At 43.1% G+C, this 17,969-nt stretch overlaps 1 protein-coding gene across 1 annotated transcript in view; it reads left to right on the forward strand.

The window, feature by feature from the left end:
* LOC147024108 (protein APOLTP-like) overlaps nucleotides 1-17,969 on the forward strand; it is a 95,592-nt gene that overhangs the window by 50,084 nt on the left and 27,539 nt on the right. Inside the window, exons 9-15 of the mRNA XM_085883691.1 lie at nucleotides 5,511-5,635; nucleotides 13,301-13,624; nucleotides 13,834-13,989; nucleotides 14,112-14,296; nucleotides 16,568-16,750; nucleotides 17,138-17,238; nucleotides 17,362-17,531. Of these exons, the coding sequence (XP_085739817.1) occupies nucleotides 5,511-5,635; nucleotides 13,301-13,624; nucleotides 13,834-13,989; nucleotides 14,112-14,296; nucleotides 16,568-16,750; nucleotides 17,138-17,238; nucleotides 17,362-17,531 (1,244 nt within the window). The remainder of the gene's footprint in view (nucleotides 1-5,510; nucleotides 5,636-13,300; nucleotides 13,625-13,833; nucleotides 13,990-14,111; nucleotides 14,297-16,567; nucleotides 16,751-17,137; nucleotides 17,239-17,361; nucleotides 17,532-17,969) is intronic.

Genomic DNA, 17,969 nt, shown 5'->3' on the forward strand with positions numbered 1-17,969 from the left:
GATTAAAAAAAAAAAAAAACCACTTCTACACAAACTACAGTGAGACTGAGTGGTCACATAATCCGATGTGACCTCAAAGGTCCCATGGCACCCAAAAGTACTGAAATTTCATATATATATATATATGTCCTATAGGAGTTTTCCATCGTGATTTCAGATCTGACAATGTTTTTTCACAATACTCATTCTGTGAAATTAAAAAAACAAACCTCTTCGAGAAAGCCCCTAAAAATTCTCCTGAAAGGGGCGTAACCCACATGACGTCACTTACAGTATGACAAAGCTGCACGTAAATTACTCGGGTTGGTGGTCTACGTGATTCTATTGGCTTCCTGTGTGTTTCCACATTCTATTGGTCGACTCAATCGCTTCATTCATTTCTGCTTTAAAAAAATCGAACATTTGGTTTTGAATAATGGATGGCATGGACTTTCATTTGTCTTTCTTTCATTTGTCGACAGTGAGTGTGAGAGAAATGAATGATTTCGGTCTGAATCACATGGAGAATTGTGGGATAATGTAGTCACGGGAGGTGAAGTTCAGGCAGCTGGAAATGGAGTGTGGCCTTAGCAGTTCGAGCCCGAAGCAGGATAAGCAGAGGAAAATGGTGATGAAATGAAAAAAAATCATTTTAAGTACTGAACAAAGCACTATTTAATTAATTTTGTCTCATTATGCCGGCGATAGCCAGTCTACTAAATGGACTCCCGTTCAGAATATTGTTACGGTTGTGGAAATTCGCATTACACCATAAAGAGTCCTCAGGTGAGATATCTCGGTAAGTCCATGTGTAGTTACCCCAAACCCGTTGTATAGAGGGAATATGTGTGATTCATCCGGGCTGCGACACTTTGAGTTAGCCATTTTTTCTTTCTCTATTGTTATTTGCGACCATTAATCCCCCAACAACTCAAACACCACCACCTTCGCCTATTTACCTCCACAACTCCATCCCACAAACATCGCTTCACCACCATTCTCAAACGACGCCCGCCAACAACCAAAAACTCCCACCACCTCCGCCTTTCTACCACACGTTGTGCCATTGGCTGCGAATGCGTTCCTTTGGCTTCAAAAAGCGGATCAGGAATGCTTTACACCCCCTTTTTGCCCGACCAATGGCTGAACAGAGGGTGGCGTGGCCCCGCCTCCAATCGCGTTTTGATCCGAATATTTGCATATAGGCTCCTCTTGGGGCCTATAAAGATGTGAGCGCAAGGCGACTCGCGCGGAATAAGTGGAACTGGTGGAGCTGAGTGGAACTGGTGGAGCGGAGTGGAACTAAGAAGTTGGAAAATTGCAGGGAAGTTGGAGGGAGTTGGAGTTCACGCGGTTCGGTTGCAGGCAGCTGGTCGAGTTCAAGTCAAGGGAAGACGGCAGTCGACAACGAGGTTGCGGTGTGGGGGTCGCTCGTCTCGTCGCGGGACCCAAGCCAGCCAGCCATTCCCCTCTCCCTGAGCATCAGCAATCCCTCCACCCATCCGTGCTGAGATAGTGCCGGGGGGGGCCCCGTTCCTCCCCCACCCTAAACGTGGTGCCAACCAAACCGCTCGCGCGGAGCATGCGGGAGAGGACTCGCCGACCACGCGAGGGGCATGGAGTCGGGGCGCAGTTGCGTGAACATTGCGGCTTGCCCGCCATGGCGTCACGAGGATGTGGGTAAGACCTTCCCGGTCTCGTGGACCTGGGCGATCTTCCAGGATCCACGTACATTTGGTTTACGGACCTGTCTGCCTCCTTGCCTATGAGGGTGGCTTTCTTTCTTTTGGGTTGAATGCATGCTGTGGCACTGTGTCCAATAAGTAGAACTGCCTAAGTGTCTGTGCCTGTACATTGCCCCTTTTATTCGGGTGTAACTGTTTTCCTTGCATTTGCTTTTGTTGCATGACTGTATGGCTGTATGTACGTGCTTGTCTGTGTGTGTGTAAATAAAGTGCATTATGTGAACTGTTTTCCCGCTTTGCTTCGTCTCCTTCCTTTTATTGAATCTCCATCTTGCATCACGTAAGGGATTGATAGTGGGTTGAAAACGCCCGGTAATTAATCGGAACCGTCAAGGCCGACGATAACTCCGCTCGGTTATCCCTGTAATATGGAACGAACCGCTTAAGCGGTTCGTGTCCGGAGTCAGCCTGTGGCGTGGTACGATCGCCCGTTCGACCACTCGCACAGGTATTAGGTAGGTCGAATTTGGTGAGCAACCCTATCCTGCGCGGGTAGGCAATTGGCACGATTGTGGTGAGGTTAAACCCCCACCCGTGACTGGCTCCGGGCGGTAGTTCCCGGAGGGTCACAACTGAATTGTCCGTTCCGGTGGGCGAGGCGGCCGCTTTTAGCTACACGCGGTTGATCGCACGCCGGCGGGTGCGAATTCACAACAATATATTTTACATTCACAATTGTCATTTCACAATTTATCCAAGATCCCTATGGCTCTAAAATATAGCTTTGACACTTGCTTCAGCATCTATCCGAGGCACGGCACACACATTTATGTCCTTTCCTGCCGGCAAAGCACAGTGATTCCAGTTCAGTGTTGGCCCGTGCCACGTGCGGCCTTGGCGTTATCAAAGTGGCCAAGCCAAAGTGGCCACAAGCCAAAGTGGTCTCAACTTAAAACGTTGCATTATATGGTTCTTCTTGAATAACAGATATTATTCTTCGATAACGGAGGCCATCCATTTATTATGTATGCAACGTACAGTGTTCAAAGCCAAAATAGCATTCAAGGTTATCAAACAGTGAGAAAACTCGAGCTTTAATCCAATTTGACTCTCACAGTTTAACCACAGCACAATAGGAGGGAATTCTCACATGGAACATCCACAATATTCCATTCGTGCATCATCCAGCCGTTCTCAAGGCATAATGTGATTCATGACTCAAGACACACTAACATTGCCGACCCAGTTGTGGGAATGTTCAAAACTGCACCAAAACACATGTGCGCATATCTGAGGGATCATTTTAAGAATGAACATTATGTGTATTCATGCTTAAACAGCAGACAGAAGGGCTCAACAACGCACACAACAAACATCCCTCTGCTCCAAGTCATGAGCCAGCCACCAAAACACGAACAGAAAAGTTCAAACACAGGCTGCTTTAACTCTCCGCCTGAAGTTTTATATTCAATTGATTCATTCTTTAGTTGTTGCAATATCAATTTTAACAAGACGTTCATGTTAGACATCGTACAAACTTAACATTTCCAATCACATAGGATTCACAAATCCATCCAATGAGGTAACTCATTAATACAAAACTATAGGATTTACGAATCAGTCACACCTCCACAGAATATTAAATGCAACAGTTTCGCAGCAAGCAAACTTCCAGCGAGCACAATGACAAAAGCAGAAATCCAAAGAGGTAACTTGACAAACATTTGTAACACTTATTCGTTCTCCCCCTTGGGGACTTGAACTTTTTAGTGAGCAGGGCCTCCAACCATCTCCTGGAGAGCAGGGCCTCCAACCCCTGTTAGCACAGCAAAGCCTTCAACTTGCCGTTAGAGGTTTGCAACCTCTATAAAAAACCATTTGAATGCCCAGGATAAATCCTGTAATCTTAAATGGCCTCCAACCACCTAATTTTTAGGCCTGTCACAAAGGTTCTCCTTTGTATATCTCTCCTATCAATGGAGTACCACGTTTCTGGTTTGGCTGAGAGATGCAGTATCCAATCTGAAGTAAGAGCAAACATCATTGTTTGTGGCCACTTGCTTGCTGTTATGCCAGACGATGCTGTTCCCCAGCCCTGCCGGGGTTTGTTGTCCTTGTTCAGGCACCAAAATTGTGGTATAAAAGAACTCAATTTCCACAAGTTGGATCAGCATACAAATGGAGAATCTGTAATTTGTATTTACGGAGGAAGAACATTGAATGATTCACTGAAACGTTCGAATGGACTTCACTGGAACATAAGCCCAAAGCAATTCCTCATACTCAATTTGACATTGCAAAGAACGCGAGGGTGAGAAGCATTAGGCAACAGAACTCAAAACTGCAATACATGTCCACTTTGGGTGGGAGGGAGAGAATGACACAATCATGGCAAAAGTCTGCAGTATTATCAACCAGGTCACCCTTTTTCATAGTAATATATTCCTTTTATCAACATGTAGGTCAAATGACTCTTGGGAAAAGGGAAACATTACTGACAGCCAATTTGACTCAAGTAAAAAAATTAAATTTATGGAGTACCAGCAACAATTATAATTGAGAGTACATGAATAAAATTATTTTTCGTCCACAACTGCCTCTCTCTCTGGTTCAATCTTTTCCCAACCACTTTGGGTGATTGAAACTAAAGTCTATGACAACAACCCACACTCACTGCAACAGTAGAAAAATAACATCAGATGCATACCAGCTCCAGTTCTTAGCTGAGTCATCGACAACTTCAGAGTCCATGTGCAGCTGTTTGTCTTCCAGAGGCACGGTGCTTCGATTGAGCACTTCATCAACTACTTATGATATCACTTCTTTGTGGTTGTTGAAGCATTTTTTCGTGATAATAAACAAATATTTAACAAATCCTGTGCATTATATGACCAAAACAAACAAAATCTACTAATATTCAAGAAATATTGTGGTTAAATCAATAGTTGCACATCATTTTTGACCTTCCTGTATATAGTTTGGGCACATACTGTATATACAGACACACATTAATATTGGATTCTACATTTTCTTCACAATAAATTTTATTGAAAAATGATTGAAGGAATTGAATATAGAGTTTTTGTTTGTGTTGGTTTTCTTGACAAATAATTAAATCAATTGAATGAATCTTATTATAATGGTATCACTTAAAAAACACATTATGACTTTTTTTTTTTGGTATACCTTGTCGAGGCTCGTATGAGAGCCAACACACAACACACAGCTAGGGGTGTATGAGACAGGAGGGGAGGGAGTGGGAAGGACATAACAAAACGGTGGGGAACAGAGACATTAGGAGATCTGTGGAAGGGAGAGGCATGGGGTGGGGAAAACGGTGTATACAAGATGGACATTACAGGGACTTTCAGGAAGGAAAGCAGGGAATTTGAAGGAGGTTGGTTTGGGGTGGATTAATGGGGGTATAAATGATCGAGGATTTGGATGGGGGACGATAAGAGGTGGTGGTGAACAGCTGTTTTGAAGGCCTGGAGGGAAGAATGGGATTGAACAGAGTGAGGGAGTTTATTCCAAAGGCAGGAAAAAAGAGGAATGAAAGAGTGAAGGTGAGCAGTGATTCATGATTTTGGTAGTTTTACCATAAGGGGGTTGTTGGCGGACCTTGAGCACCCTGCAGAAATATGGTGGGGGGGGGGGGGAAGACCGGAGGAGACGGTCGAAGACAGACAGACGGACTTGTAAGAAGACAGACTTTTAAAATATTGACATTATTTGTAGAAGAATAAATAACATTCATTTGAATTATCAACTGACAGTTAATTGGCTGATGTAGTATGTTTTTGAAAATAGTTTGGTTTCAGTTGTGATTTTTGTGTTGTTGCACAGAGCGTTTGGAAGCAAGTGCAAATGTTGAAACATCTGCTGTTTTTTCTCCAAAATCATTTATACCACGTTCACTGATGATAAATTTTACTGTTAATGTTCTGGGAAAGTCCATCAACCTTTTTGAGGTAAGTGGCTTGAGTGTGGTGATAATATTTTGTTCTCATAAAGGTGGTATTTTGGAGCAATTTTTAATATTACTGCTGATTGCAATAGTGTGGTTTCACTTATTACAGTGATTTACATCCTCATATCCTCATCTCAAAAATTGCTGCAATGGTTATGTATCCTATATTTACAGCTGTCTGTGGCTTGCCTTTCGCTCTGCCAATTCAGGTTTATTATGTGGTTTCGTGTGTGGCAGTAAAGTGCCTGCTACTAGTTTGCCTAAACAAAGACAGAGTTGTGAATTTGGGGCTATAAAAGAGCCTTGGACTTGGGGAAGGAAAATCTTGTACAAGGTACAAAATACAGGGTGGGGCATTTATTTCTGATACATTTGCAATCTTTATAGCTGAAAGCAGTCTTGGCATAACTAATTATTGTTTTCTTTGTTTTACAGATAATACTTTCACATTTTTAATGATTGAGCACTTTAAATGCAATAAGCATTTTAAAAATTTGTTTTTTAATGCAATGAGCATGCCAATTTCACAAATTTGGTCATCATGACAGATGAGGCACACTTTCATTTGGCAGATTTAACTCCACCAGATTTCTTCTGATGGGGATTTCTGAAGGGCAAAGTTTATAAGGAACATCCAACATCGATCGATGAATTGAAGGCAAACATCACTGGAACCATCCGCTCTATTGATCAAGAGACATTGCTTGTGGTCATGAACAATATGATGATCCTCTGTCATGAATGTACAAATTCGAAAGGGGCCCATTTGTCTGATGTAATTTTTAAGGAATAGAGAATCAAAATTAATTTTTAAAATGTGAAGTATGTGCCTATGTTGTATAGAAATTTTATTTTATTTGGTTAAGAAACAAAAAAGTTATAAGGATAATAAAACCGTCAGATATAAATTCCTCACCCTGCATAAAGTAGTGGGTTGAGATTGAGAGCTCTGTGCAATCACTCTGCATTGCTGTATAATAATTATATTATCAAACTCATATAATCTTAATGGATCAAAACTGTGAAAACTCGTACATAATAGTAATCACTCCGATAATTTTACTCTGAGGGATTTTACCTTTGCAGTAAGTACTTTCTTGAGTAAGGGGTACTGTATTTTTGGAGCTAATGGAAAGGGTGTGATTATTGTCTGCATTTTGAACAGCATGACTTAATTGGGAAGATACCAAAAATCTGTACATCATCATTTCACGGTTCCTCAATTTATATCGGCACAAGCAGGATACCTGTTTTCAAAACGTAGTTCTATTTATAATCTCGCATTGTGTGGAATGCTAACAATAGACTGAATGGTATAACAGCGCTCTTCTTCTGCAGAGTCCCCCATAAAAAATATTGTAATGTCATTTACCGGTTTTAGATGCCTCCACAGAGGACCCCCCCCCCTCCTCAACCCCAATATATATATTTTGCAAATATTACTCACTTGCAAATACAACCTGCCGCTTCGCTGACAGGGGTATTAAGAGGGGTGAGAGAGAGGAGGGAGGGGGAGCAAGGAGGAGTGGGCAAGGAGGGGTTGGGGCGGCTGGTAGGGGGGTATTGCGAGGAAGAGGGTGCGGGGAGAGCGATGCCTCAACAGATGTTGCTCTACAATTCGGGAGGGTGGAGGGTGGTAGTGAGGAGGATGGGGGAGAGAGAGGAGGGGGTGGCAAGGGGGAAAGTGTGGGGGACAGTGGGAGGAGGTAAGCATGAGGGGAGGGGGTTGTTGACTTGTGTTTGGGAGGGGATTTGTGGATAAGGGGGTGGGGGGAAGTGCAGGAATGAACGAAAAGCATTATGTTAAAACAGCACATTAATACAGCATGTGGAGTCCACCTGGGGATGTCCATGGGGAGTGGAGAGGGGAGGTGGTTTGGGAGGAGGAAAGTGTGAGGGGAGGGGGAGGAAAAGCAGCAGGATGGGAAGGGAAGGCAGCTTGAGGGGAAGTGAAGGCAGTGTGAAGAGGGGGAGGGAAGGCAGCTCAAGTGGAGGGGAAGGCAGCATGAGGGGCAGGGAAGGGAAGGCAACATGGGGGCAGGGAAGGGAAGGCAACATGAAGGGCAGGGAAGGGAAGGCAACATGAGGGGCAGGGAAGGGAAGGCAACATGAGGGGCAGGGAAGGGAAGGCAACATGAGGGGCAGGGAAGGGAAGGCAACATGAGGGGCAGGGAAGGGAAGGCAACATGAGGGGCAGGGAAGGCAACATGAGGGGCAGGGAAGGGAAGGCAGCATGAGGGGCAGGGAAGGCAGCATGAGGGGAGGGGAAGGGAAGGCAGCATGAGAGGAGGGGAAGGGATTGGTGATAAAACGCGCCCAAATGGCAACATTTTCATTTTAACCGCCGGGTTATTTAAAAAAAAAAATTTTAAACCGCCGAGTTATATTTTTTTCTACAACATTTCTATTACCTAATCTGATGAAAACTCCCTCAAACAATAATAACAATAATCTATCTATAATTCCAGCAGTGTGTGTGTGTGTGTGTGTGTGTGTGTGTGTGTGTGTGTGTGTGTGTCTGACCGCTGTTTCTCGACAACCGCTGGTCCGATCTAATTGAAACTTGCCAGATATATTGCTGGGGCCCTGAGGATGTGCCTTTTCAAGGTTTGATATTAATCGGACAAGTGCTTCCCAAGTTATGGCCATTTATTTACCAAACCAATGACAAGACACGTTGTTGCGTGGGCGTGGCCGATGGGGAAGGGAAGCTCAGCCGCGTTCGCCATTACGGGTTACAACGTACGGACTTCCGGATAGTGATGACTTCGTGTATTCTAATAATTTCTCGATTTCTTATGCGCATTTATAGATAAACACAATGCCGCAAGTTATGATCGTTTTCATACTGCAAGTTATGATCGTTTTCATATTACACGGTGCATAAATTTCGGTAACATCAGAGTGAGCTGGTGTGCTCCGAACCAGGAAGTAATTTTTTTTATCTCTCTTCTCTTCTCTTTTTGTTTTTCCTTGCGATGACATTGCGAAAAGGCAAAACACGTTGGCGCTAATTGAATAATTGGCCATTAAAACCTAAATTGCGAATCATCGTAACTGTGATATGCGAACTTCCGCGCCACACACGTATGGGCACGCGAGAGCGAGGAAACGGCCTGTGTGGTTGTTGTTTCTTGCTCGCGGTTGGAGTATTTATTTATGAATTTTTTTTTTTTTTTTTTTTACGGGCACGTACTCGTAATAATAATAATAATAAAAACGATGTCTTATAATGCTTCATCTTCCTCTTTCACATGTGTGGACCTCATTACTGTATCATACTTAACAACTCTTCTTCGATTTCAACAGACTGCTCTCAATTCGACCTTTCCTTCATACCTTGCATAAAAATCCAACTGTCACTGTGTCACAACGTTTCTTCTTTCCATTCTCTTAATTCACCTTTATTGCATCAATCAAGAAATGTCTTTAATCGCATCTCTGACCTAAAAATTAAAAAAAAACAGTTTGTGATGAGTGTTTGCTTTCCATCAACCATTCCATTTTTCCAACATCAGTGCCAACTCACCCCTCTCACCCCTCCCTCTCAAAGCAACCATCACACTGTTTCCCTTCCAAGCCTCCCTCTCACCTTTCTCAAAAACTCCCCCCTCACCCTTCTCTCTGAACTCTCCCCACTCACCCTTCTCCCACCATTCATCCCCCTCACTCACCCTTCTCAAAGTTGCCTCACCCTCTCATCCACAAAGCTGCCTCCTTCCACTGCCCTCTCACCTCCATCTCATCACTCCACCTCCTCAAACCCTCAACTGCCTTCTGCCCCCTCTCTTGCCCCCCTCTCCCCCAGCACCACAGAGCCTTTTCTCCTCATCCAGCCCCCTTCCCCAGCTACTAATCCCCCACACTCTTTCAGCAACTCTCCTTACCGCCCCCTTCCTCCCTTGTCTTCCCCTCTCCCTCCCCTCACATCCCCTGCACCCAAATCCTCCTCCACTCCCTCTTCATGAACAGTGTGGACCTCAAATATCTGGGGCCTTCACTCAAACCTCAAACAGATCTTTCCACACAGGCTGCCATTGACAAACCAGACTTAATCTGCCCAACAGAAACTTTCCTCCCTCACGACGTCCGGTCTCTGACTCCCAAGTATCTCTCGCGAGTTACTCCCTCCTCTGGTATGACAGACCTGAGCCTCGTTTTGGTGGAGGAGTTGCTCTCTTCATCAAAGACTCCATTCCTCACTCTCGATACACTGCCCTAACTCCCCCACACCCCCAGGAATACCTCTGGCTATGGCTTCCCCTCCACTCTCACCTCATGTTTATATGTGCACTGTACCGCCCATCAAAGTGATGACTCCATTTACACCCCACGATCCGAAAACATGGACCAACTTCTATCCTCTCATCCGAACTCTCTCTTCCTCATATGTGGTGACTTCACTTGTCATCATGCCAGCTGGCTAGGTGTGGGTACCTCTCTCACCTGCCATGGCACTTCAGCAAAAGCTTTCTGTGACTCATTGGGACTGACACAATCAATAAATTTCATGACCCGGATCTCAACCAATGGGACTCAATCTCTTCTGGATCTGATTTTGACAAATTTTCCTGAAAATATCTACTGTTCTTCATCCGCTCCAATCAGTTCTTCTGACCATGTGCTTGTCAAAGTGGACATCTATCTGGCTTATCAGAGAACCACCTCAGTGCCATCGAGTTTGGCATTTCACTCAAGCCGACTGGCAGGGTCTCCAAGCATCATCAAACTTCTAGACTGGTCTCCCATCGCTACTTTCTCCAACATCAACTCATCCTGGGAATTCTTTTGAAAGAAACTTGCTCTCCCTCATGCACAGATTTATCCCCTCTGGTCTTCAGTAGTCCTACCCCTCCTCCCGCCCCTGGTTCACTGAAGCTTGTGGCGAGGCAATTGTCCTGAAACAACTTGGCTTTGCCTCATGGAAAGCAAACCCAACTGAGGGTAATCTCAGATCCTTCCACAAAGCTCGGAACAAATGTGTATCTACCCTCAGGAGAGCCAGAAAACAACATCTTTCTCAGCTCAAGTCTGAACTTTCAGACCTCTCTCTCCCTTCTCCAAATCCTGGTGGCATCGAATCAAATCTGTTTCTGGTGTATGTTCCCCCTCCATCCCCTCCCTTTCCTCAAATGGCAGCACTGCTGATACCGCACGTGAAAAGGCTGAATGCCTAAACTCGGTGTTTGCATCGAAATCTTGTTTCCAAAACCCATCGTTTTCTGTACCCACCTTACCCAGTCACACACAACTGCACCTGGACTCTGTGTCCTTTTCTCCTGACAATGTGGAGAGCTTGCTGTCAAACCTCGATTCAGATTCTGCAACCGGTCCAGACGGCATCAGCCCATGTGTCCTAAAAACCTGCTCCTCTGCTCTTGCTCTCGCTCTGTCTGTTCTATTCACCTTCTCATTTGCTCAAGGTCATCTGCCATCTGCTTGGAAATCAGCAAACATTACGGCCCGGTATAAAAAATGTGCAAAAACAGATCCCTGCAACTACAGTCCAATCAGCTTTCTTCCAATCATCAGCAAGGTTATGGAATCCATCATCGCTTCAGACATTAAATCCTTCCAATTTTCCAATGGCTTGATTTCCAATCATCAATTTGGTTTCAGACCAGGTCACTCTACTCTGGATATGCTGCTTCTGCTGTCCCAAAAATGGATGGAGGTCCTCAATGCCGGACGTAAAATCAGTGCCATATCCCTATATATCATGTGCTTTTGACATGGTCTGGCACCCTGCCCTGCTCACCAAACTCTCTCCCTGCGGTATCCAAGGCCATCTCCACTCATGGCTCGCAGACTTCCTCTCCTGTCGCAATCAACGTGTGGCCCTAAATGGAGTTCTTTCATATCCTCTTCCTGTCCATGCTGGAGTTTCTCAAGGCAGTGTTTTGGACCTTGTTTGTTTTCTGGTTTTCATCAATGATCTCTCCGACTGTCTGGAAAATCCTCTTTTTCTCTTTGCTGATGACTCCACCCCCTGCTGTACCATCTGTCATCCCTCAGACTGGCAAGTAGCAGATTCTTCGTTCACTGCAGTTCCAGGTAAAATCACAAACTGGTCCAACACGTGGAACATGTGTTTCAATCCGGACAAATCTCACACTCTCACTTTGTCTCTCCGAAAGGACCGTTTCAACCCCCCCCCCCCGCCATCCACTTTCTCAACAATCCTCTGGAAGAAGTCCTTTCTTTCAAGCTTCTGTGTCTCACTATATGCCATGATCTTTCCTGGGAAAGGCACATTTCCAACCTGGCCTCCAAAGCCAGTTGCCAACTTGGAATCCTCCATCATGCAAAGTCCTTCCTCGGTCATCTGAGCTCCTGACCACATACAAAGCCTTCTTCCACAGCCTGATGGAGTACTGCTCTCCCCTCCGGGCTGGTGCTCCTGCCTCCCACCTTTCTCGGCTTCACGCTGTGGAAACCAAGGCATTTCAGATCATTGGCGTCTCCCACGATGCAGCTGAGTCTTTGGGCCTCTCACTCTCTCACCGCAGGCAGGTCGGTGGTCTTTCTATCTTCGACCGTCTCCTCTCTGGTCTCGCCCCCCTGCTGTGTCTGTGATTTGTCCCCATCATATTTCCCCAGGTCGCTTAAGGTCCGCCAGCAACCCCCTTCTGGTAAAACTACCAAAATCACGAATGACTGCTCACCTTCACTCTTTCACTTCTCTTTTTCCTTGCCTTTGGAATAAACTCCCTCACTCTGTTCAATCCCATTCTTCCCTCCAGACCTTCAAAACAGCTGTTCACCACCATCTCTTATCATCCCCGATACAAATCCTAAATCTTTTATGCTCCCGTTAATCCACCCCAAACCCACCTCCGTCAAATTCCTTGCTTTTCCTTCCTGAAACTCCCTGTGATGTCCATCTTGCATACCCCGTGTTCCCCGCCCCATCCCTCTTCCTTTGACAGATCTAAAGTTTCTGTTCCTCACTGTTTTGTCCTTCCCACTCCCACCCTTATTGTCTCATGCCCCCTTATCTGTGCGTTTTGTGTTCGCTCTCATACGAGCCTCGACAAGGTCTCCAAAATAAAATTTAAAAAACCTGCTTTCTGTTTGTGTTTGTTGTCATTTTGGCCCATTTGGGTGACCTTGGGTTACAGTAAATAGAGTAATACTGAACACAGTGCATTTAAAAAGGCTGCTTTGACCATCTCTCGGGGCGAAAGGTCCCAGCTCTGAGGAATTCCATATTGACGGATACTCAGACGCGACAATATTTATTGAATTGTTTTCTTCCTTTTTCTTCATTCTCCACTAACAAGCTTGAGAAAACAGACTTGGCAGCAAATTCTTGTCAGTCTGTGTTTTGCAAATAAATTCTCATCTTTGTGAGATCAATTATTCCTGCCTTGTGACTTAGACACTAATATTGGAGGTTAAAATATTTTGAATTTTGAATGCTGGATGTTAGATGTTCTGTTGGCATTGGGTTAAGGGATTTTTCAATGGAAAACTGGTAAAAATTGCAGGTTTCAGTTTCAGCTTGTTAAGTAAATTACTTGTTTATTGCATCAGACATGAAATGCTCATTGTTGGATGATTAATGAGGAAATTACAAGAGGTTTTGAAGTGAAAGTGGTTTTTGAAGTGAAAATTATTAGCTAGTTGCTTAGAATCGTTGTTCTTTTGTCATGCACTTTTACAGCTTGGAGGGCATGTTGAAAACCTGGAAACTATGTTGGAAAAATATTTTCCACAAAATAAAGAGAAAACCCAGAAGAGAGTACGTGGGGACAACCTACAGCAGCAGAAAAAATCGTGCGTACATCCAAGGACGAATAGGAATTTTTTCCCCCATTTCACTGAGAATGGAAAAGTAAAGCATAGCTGTTTAACAAGCTGGAATGAAGTATTTCTCAGGAATTCAAGTAGAAACTACATTGTTTCATCAACCCAGCCTGTGGTAACTGTCAAACACGATGCAACGTATTCCCGTTTTGATAACAAGTTGGATCAGCCCCATCTGAAAGTAAGTGGTGTTCGACATTATTTTAACAAACGTAATGAATACAATTTAAAAACATTGTCTGAAATACATTTGAAATTTAGAATAGAGAATAATTTTGGAAAATTGATTCCTGTTTGCTCATTAGTGTACTTTACACAATTTATGTTTTCTTTTAATCAACCATGAAAATGATTTTGATTTTGTTGATGATTATTTTACCATTTGAACAGGGGTCGAAGACAATGGGGGAAAAGGAATTATTATCTTGTTCATTGGGCTTGAAAATCTTTGGGAATGAACTTTCATACTTTGAATGTCAGAACTGGTCTCAACTCGCCAAATACTACTCGTTGGATTTAGCTGACACAGCAATCAAGTTTCTCAAGGTGGGCTTACTCTTTCTTCCTTTTGTTTACAATATGACCCACTCCATCTTGAAAAAATTTGTATATCCACTATCAAATAATAATGCAGTTAACTTCATCATTTTTCCACTTACGTCCTCTAGGGTGAGGTTGTGGAGTTAAAAAAAAGCAACCTCCTGTTAGCTGAAGACGTGGTGTTTCCTACTATAACTGGACTACCACTGCGACTTTCTGTAAATGCCTCCTCCTTTTTGGATGCGACATTACAAGGAAATGCTGATTTGAAAAGTTTTTCAAAGTATTTCATTCAAGGACACATTCGACCCACGTAAGATTTGAATCACTTTTTTGGAGGCTCTCTTTTGTCTATGTTTCTGTGGAGTGGATTATGAAACATTTATTTATCAATACTGTGGCTAAACTTGTATACAATAATATTTTTGAAGGAACTTTCCTTTTGAAATCATTATTCTTTTTAAAAGTACCTACGAAACTTTCTGTATATGTCGCTCATTCTTTTTTTCCACAAATATTTACAATGCTGATAGATTGGTGACATTTGGAACACACGGGAATCTGTAATAATAAAAAATGAGACATTTCAAAGGGTTTGTGGCTCATTGAAAAAGTTGATCACTGTCGAAGAAAGGTCAACACCAACACTATTTATTGTTGGCCTGTTTTTCATTCTGATCAGAGAACCTCGCTCATGGTGTCGGGATCCCAGTTTCACATCTCCTATGACCTATGCTATCTTTGTCCATCCATTATCTCCTATCTCCTAATGTCCATGGAATACATGTAAATTTATACTTTACTTGTTGCACACTAGAGGGTCATATTGCTAGAGGTTCTTGATCCAAAAACATCTATTTGGGGGATCGGGGCTCTGCCTCATTGATCACCACATTATCCCCCTCCTCTTCCCATTTTTCCAACTCCTCATTCTTCTGTGGAGAGGAGAGGAAAGGGGGGGGGGGGGAGTTGGAGACAGAGAAGTATCCACATTCTCATTTACAGCCACAACACCACTGCTCCAACCTGCAGACGGATGCATCTTGTCATGAAGCTCTGTGGGCAGGAGCTGAATGTGTGCCATTCTGTATGACAAGATTACACTGTGCCTGAGTGGTGCAGCACTTCTTCAAATGTCCCTTATGACCGCATAGCTTGCATTACTTCAAAATACACCCAATAATTTGGCGGTCTCATTGTCACAAGCTTTTGGTTGTCCAGCATTAAAAAAAAATTACTCCCTCAACCTCAACCATGATCCTATTGTAAATATGAAAAACCGTGTCACCCTTCTATTTTTAGGCAAACTTATATGGTGGGTTCAAGTTTCGAGTCTGTACTGGGCAAGTCATATTGGGCCCCATATGTTGGCATAGCATCTCAGTCAAACTTTGACATTGCAGTCACTATTGCCTTAAGATTAGAGGAAAAAAGTTATGACTCAATCAAGGGTGTAAGAACGGGTGTTTATGGTGGTTCTGAGAGAGCCTCAACTGTGAATAAGTCAATAACCAAGCTGACTGAGCAGTAATTTATCTTTGCCAGAACTAGGCAAATCTTCCAGATACCTGTAAATACAAGTCAAAGCCACAGTTCAAAGAGATCAGGTAGAATTAGTATTAAGCCTTGACTCACCAAACACCAAACAAAACTTTCTTACTGAAAATCTTGTTGTTTGGGACAGCAGAATAACTGAATAACTTAAACCTCAAACAGTTGTGGCACAGACTTGCCAAAGCTGTGCTCATCATGGTACCAAGGAATATTTTTTTTCATTCATTGAGGAGGGAAGGGGCAACACAAATGTAGAAAATACATAAACCAAGAAAGGAAGTACAAAATTCTCCTCATGGCTGAGGACTATGTCAAGAAAGCTAGGAGAAAGAGCAGAGTGGAAATAAATTTAAAAGTACAACAAAGAAGACAAACAATCAATCACAAGAAAAGAAACAAAGCAACAACGTAACTACTTTATTTTATTTATTTATTTGTTTGTTTTTTGGGGGGGGGGGTGGGGGTGGTTTTGGAGTGAGTTTGGAAAGGAGAGTCTATGAGGTGGGGTAAGAGACCTTTGGTCTTGGACCATCGAACAATACTTCAACCATGTAAGAGCTGTGCTCAGCGTGGGATGGATTTACCCCCAAAGGTTGAGCTGCCAATTCTGTCCCATGAGGGATAATATCCAAAGGACACATCTGAACTTGCATGGTGACCTGAACATACATGGCACACCAGCACTTGCTGTAGAGGTCCTGACCAACAGGGAGTGCTTGTTACACAGCCTGTGTCGACCCCCATTACACAGTTAACAAGGTTTCTGAGCTGCACCTTGGAAATACGATTATTAAAGTTAAAATCCAACTTCTGGGTCGATTGCAGTCTGTGAAACCCACAGAATTTCAGAAGTCTGTGAAACCCACAGAAACTCATTGCAAATTACAGTGTCAACTGCTAAACTGATCACCTGCTAAATTGCAAAAAAAAAAGATTAAAAAAATCATTTTTCGTGATTCATAATTCGACTGGATTGTTTACTTATTCTTTACCTGTTTTCAGACCATGTGATATGTGTTTGTTTTTGCAGAGCTCAGGTCCAAGTGTCAGCTCGAATGGGAGTGGAAGGGGAGATTGGCAGGGCAGCCTTAGAGTGGGTGGGCACAACACAAACAAGTTTTAACATTGAAGGTGGTTTGCAAATGAAGAACAGAAGCGACTTCAAACTTTTCCTTAACACCCCAGAGAAGCAGATAGAAGTCTTCAAAGTCAGGTTGATTTATTACTTTTTTCATTTGACATTCATCTTTTTTTATTGCTTAACCAGACTCAGTGGCGTTATAGGTACGGAAGGCCGATTGTTAGAACCCTGGCCGAGTCCTACCAGAGACTTTAAAAATGGTATATGTGCTTCCTTGCTTGATCCTCAGCACTTAAAAGGATAGAACATGGACAAACAACCATAAGTTGACAATACTAGTGCAGGCTTTGATGGGCATAATGGCTTCCTACTATGTTGAGTTTCCTCATAAGGAACAATAAAAAAATGGTTTCCAGGTGGTGGTAATTTTACAAAATCATCTCATAAAACCATAATATATTAATGATAATAAACGTTTATTTGGAGCAGATTCCTAATAATATATTGCCTCGTTTACAGTTCCAAGTTTTATATGGTGAGTGGAGATGAAAGAAAGCCAATCATAGATACAAGAGCCAAACGCAATGCAGCGGGCCAGCAGTATTGCACCAGCAGTGAATGTAAGAACGGGTGTTTATGGTGGTTTTAATTCACCTGCCTAAGTAGAATAAAATGTCTATTATAATGCTTATTTAGATTTTAATGGGAACAATGCTATATAAATTTTATTTTGTATCTTACAGATGCTGACATATTTGGGTGGAAGCTGTGCTCTCAGAGGTCCTATCCCACATCAATGTCTGGCACTTTCTCTCCCCTTGCTGGCCATGCTGTTGCTTCACTCCAACTCCAAAAGACTGATTTTAATCTGCAGAAATACTTGTTGGAAGGCAAATACAATTTCCAGCCACAGGTATGTTAGTTCATGGAAATGGATAAGAGGGAGAAAGAAAAATGATGTTCATTTTACACCCATGAATACCATTTTCTTTTAAGAAGGAAGAGGTACAAAGTGACCATTATTTCATTCAGCCTCCACCAATGGGACAGGAGAGGCTAAGAGCTGTGGAAGGGTTTGTTTCTAATATTAGTACCGCCAATTTTTAATGGTACCTCAGAGTTTCTTCGACCCCAAGGAGTATGAAACCACCATTTTAGGGGTTTTTTTTCCTTCCTTTTCTGACCGGCTGTATCTCGGAGCTGGCTGGGACTTTCGGAATTAAATTCTGCAATAATAATGGGAATACAAAGTATGCGGGGTTGATTTTTTTGACTTTGACTTATTTTTAAGGTCATGACCTAATTATAGTCATTTACACATTTTCCACCATAACTCGACTAAAGTTTGTCT

The sequence above is a fragment of the Eptatretus burgeri genome, chromosome 6 (assembly GCF_056783735.1).
Source record: "Eptatretus burgeri isolate ZD-2024b chromosome 6, Ebu_testis_v1, whole genome shotgun sequence".
Classification (NCBI taxonomy): domain Eukaryota; kingdom Metazoa; phylum Chordata; class Myxini; order Myxiniformes; family Myxinidae; genus Eptatretus; species Eptatretus burgeri.